The following is an 11,304-nucleotide window of genomic DNA, read 5'->3' on the forward strand; positions in this document are numbered from 1 at the left end:
TAGGGTTGGGATACGAGTCCATTCATGTGTGTCAGTATGATTGCTGCTTATTTTACAATGAGCATGCATCTAAAGAGACATGTCCAGTATGCGGAAGTAGTAGATGGATTACTTCCGAAATGACAAAAGGAAAAAAAGTGCCACATAAGGTGATGCGTTACTTTCTGTTGACCCCTCGGTTGAAAAGATTATACAGGTCAAGGATTACAGCAAAACACATGATATGGCATCACTCCGGGAAATCAAAAGATGAAGGGGTGATGCGACACCCGGTGGACGGCTCTGCGTGGAAGGACTTTGATGCCAAGCATCCTGATTTTTCAAGGGATCCCAGAAATGTTCGTCTGGGCTTAGCTGCTGATGGATTTAATCCATTTGGCAACATGAACCTTGCATACAGATTGTGGCCTATGGTGTTGGCAAACTATAATCTGCCACCTTGGTTGTGCATGAAAGACAATTATTTCATGTTGACCCTCCTTATTCCTGGGCCAAAATCACCCGGTAAGGACATGGATGTATTTCTGAGACCATTGGCGGATGAGTTGAAGGATCTGTGGGTTAACGGAGATAGTACGACCAACAGGATGTTCAAGATGCGGGCAACCCTTTTGTGGACAGTGAACAATTTTCCAGCTCGCAGTAGTTTGTCTGGATGGAGTGGTCAGGGATACAAAGCTTGTCCTACGTGTAATGAGGACACAACTTCCATCCGAGTGATCGATAAGACATCTTACGTTGGTCACAGAAGATTCTTGCCAAGTACTCATCGAATGAGAAGAGACAAAGAGTTCGATGGAGAAGTTGAGAAAAGACGTCCTCCGAGACAGTTTACTTGTGAGGATATACTAGAACAAGTTAATGCTCTTGCAGCGCAAGTTCCAGGAAAGCATGTCCAGTTTGGGGGTGTGAAACGTAAAAGAGGAGTAGATGAAGGTAATTGGAGGAGAAAAAGTATTTTTTACGAGCTTGAGTATTGGTGTACAAACAAATTAAAACACAATATAGATGTCATGCATGTTGAGAATAATGTGTGTGATAGTCTCCTTGGCACCATCTTAGACAATGATAAATCTAATGACACCACTAATGCCAGACATGATTTGAAAAAGATGGGTGCGAGAGAATCATTGTGGATTTATGAAGATGAGAATGGGAAGCTGATGAAGCCGCACGCTCCTTATGTGTTAACTCCGGCGCAGAGGCAACATTTTTGTCAGTTTATAAAAGGAGTTAGATTTCCAGATGGCTTTTGTTCAAATTTGAAGAAGAAAGTGTCCGAGAATGATACAAATATTCTTGGGTTGAAGTCACACGATTGTCATGTGATAATGCAACGATTACTTTCTCTTGGTGTTCGCAAGTTTCTTCCAAAATCTATATCGACCACTATTGCAGAATTGTGCAATTTCTTCAGGAAAATATGTTCGAGGACTTTAAATGTTAAAGATATGGAAGAAGCACAAAATGATCTTATTCAGATATTGTGCAAGATGGAGTTGATTTTTCCTCAAGCTTTTTTTTGACATAATGATTCATTTGGTATTACATTTGCCAGAAGAAGCAATATTGGGTGGTCCGGTATTTATGAGGTGGATGTATCCTTTTGAAAGGTACATGAAAAAATTAAAGAATTATGTGGGAAATAAAGCTCGCCCTGAAGGGTCGATCGCCGAAGGCTATGTTGCAAATGAGGCTTTGACCTTTTGTTCAATGTATTTCAAAGACATTGAAACAAGATTTAACCGTCTTGATCGAAATGAAGATGCAACTTATATCCCATGAAATCTTGCAGTTTTCCAATCTTAATGTCGTCCACTCACAAAGGGAACTTTGAAGACTCTCGATCATAATACTCGTGAAATAGCTGAGTGGTTCATACTTCAGAATTCTCCTGAAATTGAGCTTTATTTAGAGTAAGTTTATTCTCTTATAAATTAGAACATGTGTGGTTATTATCAGTTTTTTGTTATCAAGAATCGTAACACTATTCTAATTAACAGCGAACACCTACAAGAGATTAAACAAAAATACCCAGATGGTGATCATGATTGTTTGCATAGGAAAAATTTTCGTTCATGGTTTCATAAAAAGGTAGCTTTGAACTTTGAACTTTGAACAGTGATTTTATTAATGATATATTTTGTGAATCTAATATCATTCTATGTATTTAGATATATGACTTGCACAAGCTTGGGTCTTTGGAAAATGGTGATGAACTGTTAGCTTTAGTATCTAGGTCAGATCATTTGTCAACCTTTTACCAAGGTTGCATAGTCAATGGTGTTCAATTTATTGCACACGATCGAGACAAAAAGCGCACCACACAGAATAGTGAAGTATCTATTGCTGGAACAGAAGGTTTTAATTATTACGGCACGCTTGAAGAAGTAGTGATACTTTCTTTCACTGGTGCATATTCAGTGGCATTATTTCGGTGCAAATGGTTTAATACAAATCCAAGAATGAAGAAAACAGTCATTGAAAATAATATCACCAGTATAAACGTCAATGGTGAATGGTACAAAGATGAGCCGTACATACTTGCTACTCAAGCTAAGCAAGTTTTCTATCTCAATGATTTACTTAGAGGTCGTGATTGGAAAGTTGCAGAAGATGTGAATCATCGACAGATTTGGGACATCAAGGACAATTCTGATGATGTTAATGATGTTATTGATGTTGTACATGAAACAAGTTCATCAAATTTTGTGTTGACTGTGGACCTCAGAGAGTTTATTATGCAATCTGATCAACCTGCTGCATATGTTGGAGCTGATGAAGATAGTGACGACGAAACTGATATGTCAGAACATGAGGACGTTGCAGATGCAGAAAATGAATTGGCTGTGGAGCTTTGTGAAGATGAAAATGTGTCTCCAATTACTGATGGAAATGATAGTGATTATTCTGTTTAGTTTTTTCTATTTGTGTAACAGAACTATGTATTTAAATATAATGAAGTTTTTTTTTGTAATTATAATATAAGATATTTGAGCTTTGTGAAGATGAAAATGTATCTCCGATTACTGATGGAAATGCTAGTGATTACTCTGTTTAGTTTTTTCTATTTGTGTAACAGAACTATATATTTAAATATAATAAAGTTTTATTTTGTAATTATTATTATTATGAATTCAATGTAATATACTTCTATTTTAATGCTAATTACTAACTAATAAATTTTAAATTGAAGTATAATGTCAGCTGATATAGCTACTTATCACGGCGAAGATGGTGGGGGTCAAGACCCGCCAGATCCTTCTAGCGTACCAACATCTTGCGAGTCAGGTTAAATATTGCATATCAAAATTATTTTTAGAAATTATATTGTTAGATAAATATAACATCAATACTAATACTGATTATTCTTAATAAATTTTAAAGCCCCCCCGACGAGAAGAAAAGGTCGTGGCCCTGCTAGTAATAATGTTCTTGAAGAACGAAGGAAAAAAGCTGGGAAACCATTGGATCTAGAGCTTGATCCTGTGACCAACAAAGTGGTTGGTCAGGAGGATCAAGCTTTTATTCGCATGTTGGGCACTCTAGTTTCCATTTTGTGTCCGGGGCATTATTTGGATTTTGCTGATATACCTCAACAGTTTAAGGATCAAGTGCTTGATCGTATGAGGGTAAAAAAATTACAAATCTTGTACTTTTCATTATTTAATTCCATTATTTACAAAGTTATCTAATATTTTTTTTCTTAATGCAGTATTACTATAATATAGACGTTCATCCACAACGTGAGTCAGTTCTGGCAACTCTCAACAAGGAGATGGGGGAAAGATATCGCGAGAGAAAGAACTATAGACATAGATACTTCAAAAATCATTATGTTGGACCAGAAGATTTGGAGAATGTCCTCTGTAAGCCACCTGACCATTGCACTAAGGAGGCTTGGAAGCTTATTTGTGAAATGTTTTTTAGCGAAATATTTTTGACTCGTTCCGCTAAAAATCAAGCAAATAGAAGACAAATGAAGTATGTAACAACACAAGGCACAAAGTCATTGGCAGCTAAGCATCACCAATATGTAAGTGAAGATGTTAATTTAATTTTATAAAATAACACATTCTAAAACATTTTGTTTACATTTGTATAGGAAAACCCGGATGCGCATGTTGTTGATACTTGGAGGGATGCTCATATGAGAAAATCGACAAAATCTTTTGTCAATGAGGCAGCTCAACAAGATTATGTAAGTGAATAATATTGTTTTCTTGTTTCTAATGATATCAATTTTTGTTTATAATGTTATCTTTATACAGGAAAAAATGGCGGCAGAGGTTCAGAGGACACAACTTGAGAGGCAAAGTCAACAGCAGAGTGAGGCATCTCTAAATGTATCTGGCGTTGATTCGTCCCCGGTCGATCAATGGTAGATCAATACGAGATACTAAGTAAAGTACTCGGGGAGAGATCTGACTACCAAAGAGGAATGGGTTATAGGGCGAAAGGGAAGGCAAAAAAGACATCCTTTAGCTCTACATATCAAAGTCAGTCCCAAGCAAATACTGCTGCTTCGCCTAATGAAGATATGAGAGTTATGGCTTTGATGATGAAGGCAATTCGTGAGACGTTTGAGACTTCGACAACTGTGCATCCTAGTAAACTGTATGACCCAATGTTTGACAGTTTTCTGTAGAGGCATTTGCCACCACAATTCGAAGGTGGTTCGTCTTCTCAGAGTAACACTGCCAATCCTGACCTTCATACACCGCCACAACAGCAGCACCAGCCTCCTTCACAGCAGTATCAGCCTCCTTCACAGCAGCAGTTCCAGCCACAGCAGTTGTACCAGCCTCACCCAATGTATCCGCCACATGTGTCGTCGCAACAACCTCCTCAGTATCAAAACCAATACACTTTTGGACCCTCTTCCCAGTCTCCTCCACTATATTTTACTTTTACCGATTTTCCAGGAGGATCGATGCAGCATCCGCCACCTAATGTTAGATATTGGAAGGTTGGAGGCGGGTCGCAGCCACAGCCACAGCCTCGAGATCTGTTTGGGGACCTCACGCTCGGACGATCATCACAACCACCTTATATTCTGATGGCTGTCGTGTACCACACAAATTTAACAATGATTTTTCTTTCAATACTTCCAATTATTTCAGTATAATAGCAAGCACAGGTCGAACCCACGAGGACTATCGTTCACTTTATTATTCAAGAATTAACACTAAAACTTAAAAGGGGATTTTGATTTTTTACTCAAAATTAAATAACATAAACTAGAAGCAATTAAAGATGGATAATACGATATTAAGAAACAGTTAAAGGTTAATCTCCACCCTCAACAATCATTCCTAATCATTAATAATAAATATTATTCGAATTTCTCAATCAAACTATTAATCCTGCAGGTAACGCTGAAGCAGTCAATTATCCCAGTCTCCCTATTATAAGTAATCAAGGCGAAGCGCTCAATAATTAACTCTTTTATCTAAGCAATAAATCTATGAAGCATACAATCTATTTAACTTAGATAAAGCATTAAGTCCTATGGAAACAAGTTAATCTAGGCAATAAATTAATGAAGCATATAATTCATTTAACCTATGTTCTATTTTTCATCACAATCAACAATTCTTTTGACATAACTATCAATTGTAATTTATCACATACACTTAGAATCCTAAACTATTAGGTGAGTAGTAATTCTAAGATGACAATTGAACAATGTAAAACCTTAATTAGTTGGCCACCTAACAAGAAATTACAAGATTCATAACATTCAATTGGAAAAATAGAAACAATCTAATATTGAGAGAAATTAAAGAACAATATTAATTATCAATAATCAAGAATTCATGCCTTAACCTAAAAAGAACTTACTCCATAATAGTAATCATAATCACAAATATAATTATAATTAAAATTAAAGAGATTAAGGGAAGAAAAGAAACTAGATTGATGAACAAAAGTAATGTAGTCTTGTAGCCTTCTCTTCAGCCCTTTCTCAGTCTTTTTCTCTCTTAAAACCGTCATAAAGATCCCTCTCAAATTAACCCTAATCATCCTTTATAGTCTCAATTAAATTCTAATTAAAAAGTAATAAAAAATCTGAAAACAACGTCGCAAGCCGCGGCCTAGAACAAAAACTGTGCCTAAATCTGTCCCTCAGGCAGCGGCCTGGAAATTACGCGCAGCGGCCTGGCACCATAGGCAGCGGCCTGAGTTTTTTGCGCAGCAGCCTGTCTAGAAGAAAAAATTATGAAATTGCAATTTCCATTTAAAGTGCCGCGGCCTACCTCCAAATTCTTCAATTCTTGATCTTTAGAAAGCTTCCACGTTGCCACCACTTCCACATTTCAATCACGAAATCTTTGAATACTCCTAAAACTTTATTTTAACTACACTTGCCATCAAAATGTCAGATTTATCATCATAAAACGCAACGTAGAAAATATGTTGTAAAATCATGAAACTTAGTTAAAACTATTAAAAATGCTATCATAACACCATCCAAGTATAGAAAAACTTAACAAATATTAATACAAAAATGACCTTATCATATTCCTTCACCGCCACAGCCACAGTCACCGCCACCGCCACCGCCACAGCCGTCGTCCTCACAGCCAAACCAAAATGTTGAAGATGAGGACAATTTCAATATTAATCTTAATGACTTTATTTAGTTACTAGTTTATATATTTGGACTAAATTAATACTTTATTTATTTTTAATGACAATAGTGATATTTACTAGATTGATAAATATTAAAATTATTTATATTAATTTTAATGTTAGTTATGTTTAAATTAATTAAATGTTTATTTTTGTTAATTATTTTTAAAAACAATTAAATTTAATTTAAAAAAAATTATATAAACAATATTAGCGGCGGACCCCGCGGCTAATAATAATGCCTCTGACATAGGTATTAGCGGCGGGTGTGTCAGTCCGCCGCTAATAATCATTATTAGCGACAACTTTTTAGGCGCGGCGTATTAGCGGCGGAGTCCCCCGCCGCTAATACTGGAAATTCTTTTAGTGTAAGGATGTAGGAACCTCGTGACAATTTGTACAAGTATAATGCTAACACTTATTAATCATGAACTTACTCATTACGAGTCTACATTTCAAGGCTACTTATTTATTTTTGAAATTTGAGTGTAACACTTCTATAAAAATTTCTATATATACAAAATTTTCACACATAATGAACATTTTTATTACCACTAGGTGGGACACGTGGTATGCATGTATGAAAAATTAGGTTTTTTTATAATTAATATCTAAATTTTAATTAGATAAATTTTTTTAAAATTAATTAAAATATCATTTGATTGTAATAAAAAAAAATGTTTATAAAATTACATAAAACTTAAATAACTAAAAAAATACGTTATTTTCTAAAAAAAACATATAATAAGGTTGAGAAAATAATTAAATTAAATAAGTACCTATCAATATTAAAAGTAAAATTAAAACTTTTCAAAAACATTTATAATTTAGATCTATAATATAAAATATTAAATTAGGTGAAAATATTACATTTTAGTACAACACAATATTAAAGGAAAAATGAATAAAATACTTAAAATTGATTAAAATAAACTCATCCTAATAACTTCAACAAAAAAAATTTAACTTTTAAATTTGAAACTTGCAACAAAATAAAAAATGTCCAATACATTTTTTTTTTTAAAATCTATAAATATCTTTAAATAAATACCAAAAGTAAAGAGCAATAGATAAGTGAGAATTGATACATATATATGAAGTATCGATGATACAATAATAATTGATCAAATAATTAATTAATTTTTTATCAAGTGTAATTAATAATATTTAAAAAATTAAAAAAGAGACGTATATAACTAAAATATATTTTCCGATATAGTATAATATAATTTGATCAAATTTATTATACCAACTCGTCGTTTAAATTTATTAAAAAAAACTACTATTTAAATATTAGCCAAAAAAACTAAAATATATTCTCTCTACAAAATAATATAATTTAATGAAATTTATTAAACTAACTTACTTTTAAATTTATTTTGAAAAAAATCACTTTTTAAATCTTAACCAAAATAAAAAGAAACACGCTTTTTTTTAAAATAAGAAAAAATATATTCATTTTTTTATAATAGTTATAGATATAGTAACACTGATTAAGTAATTATTTTTTTTATCAAGTGTAAATAATAATATTAAAAAAAAGAGATATATGACTAAAATATATTCTCCACTATAGTATAATATAATTTGATCAAATTTACTAAATTAACTCACCATTTAACTTTATTATAAAAACCAATATTTAAATCTTAGCCAAAAAAAACTCAAATATATTCTCACTACAACATAATAATTTGATGAAATTTATTAAACTAACTCACATTTAAATTTATTTAAGAAAAAAGTCAATTTTTAAATCTTAACCAAAATAAAAAAGAAACACACTTTAAAAAAAATAGAAAAAATACAAATAACTATATTAAAAAGATATATATAAATACAATATATTCTCTACTACAAGATTATATAATTTTATCAAATTTACTAAACTAACTTACTATTTAAATTTATTGAAAAATCACTTTTTAAATCTTAACAAAAAATCACTATTTTTTAAATAAAAAGAAATATATATTTTTATATAAAAAATTTATTTACTTCAATACAAAAATAAAATACATTCTAAAAAAGCTAACTTTTTAAATCTTAATTAAAATAAAAAGAAAGACACATTTTAAAAAAAAATTAAAATAAATATATAAAACTAACTTTCTATTTAAATTTATTTAAAAAAAAACCACTTTTTAAATCTTAACAAAAAAATCACTATTTTTTAAATAAAAAAGAAAAATATAAGTTAACTTTTCAATTCTTAATTAAAATAAAAAGAAACACACATTTAAATTCACCCACACTTTTATAATAGCTATAGATATGTAGAAAACAGATCTTGTGTGTATATGTAGCATGAAATACATGAATTCAAATATTACGAAGGAACATACACAGAGGTGGTCATATCATATTTCAGAAAAGAAATATAAGACAAGAATAAATTGTACAATTTTTACTATCTGTGATTATATAGTATATATGAAATAAAAAGAATATATTATAAAGATTAACCCAATACCATCTTATCATATATAATAGTCATATAGAATACGCAATAGTTTCTAAACAATCTTGAATTTGAATCTCAATTACTAATTAACACCTTCATATATATAATAACAAAATTCTGAAACTATGCATCCATTGTTTTCAAATATATAAATATTAGTGTTTTACAAATGATCAACTTAATGGTTTTTCCTATTTTTGCTCCATCTATATAATTTCAAAATCTAAATATATTCTATTATATATGTAGCACCCCAACAAAACGAGACCAGAATATATAGAAATTGTGCATTCTTTACTAACATATATAAACCTCATTTAGCAGCTAAAAAAAACTTAAATCCCAAACCAGGCTAATAATTAAGTGAACCTTCTACTGAACAAGGTTTTAGCAAAGCGCTATCAATTATGGGTAGCTAATTAACAATATATATATATATATATATATAGATATAACATAAGCATGAATATGCTTAATTCAGATCACAAAACCACATATTACTTCTAATTAATTAATAAACTAATGACTTACAAAGTATTAGAAGACAATGTAATCAAGGCAATATAATCCCTCAACATTCTTGATTTTGTTCATAACTAAGCAGCCACTACTATAATCACATATATAAGTGCTTCAAGATTCATTACTAGCTTCGTCAATTAACTTCTTTAGCCTCTCAGATATCCTTGAAGTACCAACACCAGAAGCAAACTCTCCCTTCTATAGTACATATATATCATCATATGAAGACCAATTAATAATAACAAAATCATTATTAATAAATAGTATAAAAATTATTAATAAAAAATTACCTGAGAATGTATAGTGTGAAAAACAGTATCTTCAGAAACAAAGAAACTAGCATTAAGAATGTCAACTCCTTCTTCATGAAGAATGTGAATTGTTTCGTTGAACATGAACTGGAAATCCAAGCCAGTTATCAGAACAATCTCAAGAGCCAAACCCATCTCATGAACCTCAATATGAGGCGATTTCAAGCTCATATCACCATTAATGGCTTCTCCAATTAGGCTGTTACTGCTGTTAATGCTCATGAAATTACTGCCTCCTCCTCCATTCAAATCATCATTATTATTATAATAACCCATCAACCTATTCCTCTTCTCCTTCATTCTCTCTATGCTTATCTGCAACTTCTTTATGTATGTTGCAGCTTCATCTAGCTGATCCGGCAACGATGTCACTTCCTGCACCAAGAAAAATTAATAATTAATTAATTTTCTATCTAATATAAAATGAAATAATTAAGAAAGAAAGATCTGAAAGAGAAAGAGAGAGAGAGAGAGAGAGAGAGAGAGTGGTACCCTTGTGGTTTGCTGGGGTACAAGAGAGTTGAGCTTCGAGTAGAGAACCTTCATTTGATTTCTTCTGTTTCTCTCTTTGGTTTTCCTGTCAGTGGTAGTTCTGGATGAACTAGGGTTCAGATCCATATCTCTAAAGCAAGATAGCTATCACCATTCACTAACAGAAAACTTTTGCTATAAAACAATATATATATACCTAAAAAAAAAAGAAAAAGAACCCAACTGGTATTTTTGGTCTTTAAATTTTTAATTGGTTATAAATAATATTATTTTTATGAGATTCCATATGGATAGGCATTGAAAGCAAAATTTTATCATTATTTAATTTATTATATATATATATGTAAGATTCTAGGGGGAAAACAAGCTGCTCTGTTTGATGATTTGATAAGAGTCCTTAGGAAGGAGAGGGGCCCTCTTCTTATTCTTTCCTTAACCCTCATCTTTGACCCGTTAAAGTACTGTATCTAATTCGGCTTTAACAACTATATTTGTGTTTATTCTTTTTATTGCAAAAACAAAATGACAAAAATGAAGTCTTTTTCAATCATATATAATATACATATTTTTTTCTCTAATTACTTGCACTTATACATATTTTTTGACTAATATATATAGATAGATATAGTCATTTTATGTGATGTTCCAAACTCATGAGTTACCAGAATTGTCAAAGAGATCTGAACCCAGAGAACCACTACTGTACGTACTACTGCCAAGCTATGTCAAGTACCATATATATATATAATATAATTGCTTATTATACCAAATTAGGGTTATATATAAATGTACATAGAGCCGGCCCTTTTAACACATTTTCTACAATAGCAAACAATTGTTACAAAATCATTTTTTTTCCATCACCCCTAGGTTGGGTGG

The 11,304-nt window shown here is 31.5% G+C and overlaps 1 protein-coding gene across 1 annotated transcript; it reads right to left on the reverse strand.

Annotated features, from left to right (window-relative positions):
* Positions 1 to 9,576: 9,576 nt before the first annotated feature.
* Positions 9,577 to 10,654, reverse strand: LOC133801810 (transcription factor bHLH162-like). The gene is made up of 3 exons (XM_062240047.1): positions 10,426 to 10,654; positions 9,913 to 10,308; positions 9,577 to 9,820 (listed from the first exon to the last, which is right to left on the reverse strand). Exons 1-3 carry the CDS (start codon positions 10,549 to 10,551, stop codon positions 9,734 to 9,736), a joined length of 609 nt encoding a protein of 202 aa, XP_062096031.1. The 5' UTR covers positions 10,552 to 10,654; the 3' UTR covers positions 9,577 to 9,733.
* Positions 10,655 to 11,304: the final 650 nt, after the last annotated feature.

Source organism: Humulus lupulus, chromosome 9 (genome assembly GCF_963169125.1).
Source record: "Humulus lupulus chromosome 9, drHumLupu1.1, whole genome shotgun sequence".
Classification (NCBI taxonomy): Eukaryota; Viridiplantae; Streptophyta; class Magnoliopsida; order Rosales; family Cannabaceae; genus Humulus; species Humulus lupulus.

Coding starts and splice junctions, on each gene's coding strand:
- LOC133801810 (XM_062240047.1), bottom strand. CDS start 10,551: ATGGATCTGAACCCTAGTTCATCCAGAACTACCACTGACAGGAAAACC. Junction 10,309..10,425: donor TACCCCAGCAAACCACAAGG/GTACCACTCTCT, acceptor TTCTTGGTGCAG/GAAGTGACATCGTTGCCGGA. Junction 9,821..9,912: donor TTCACACTATACATTCTCAG/GTAATTTTTTAT, acceptor TATGTACTATAG/AAGGGAGAGTTTGCTTCTGG.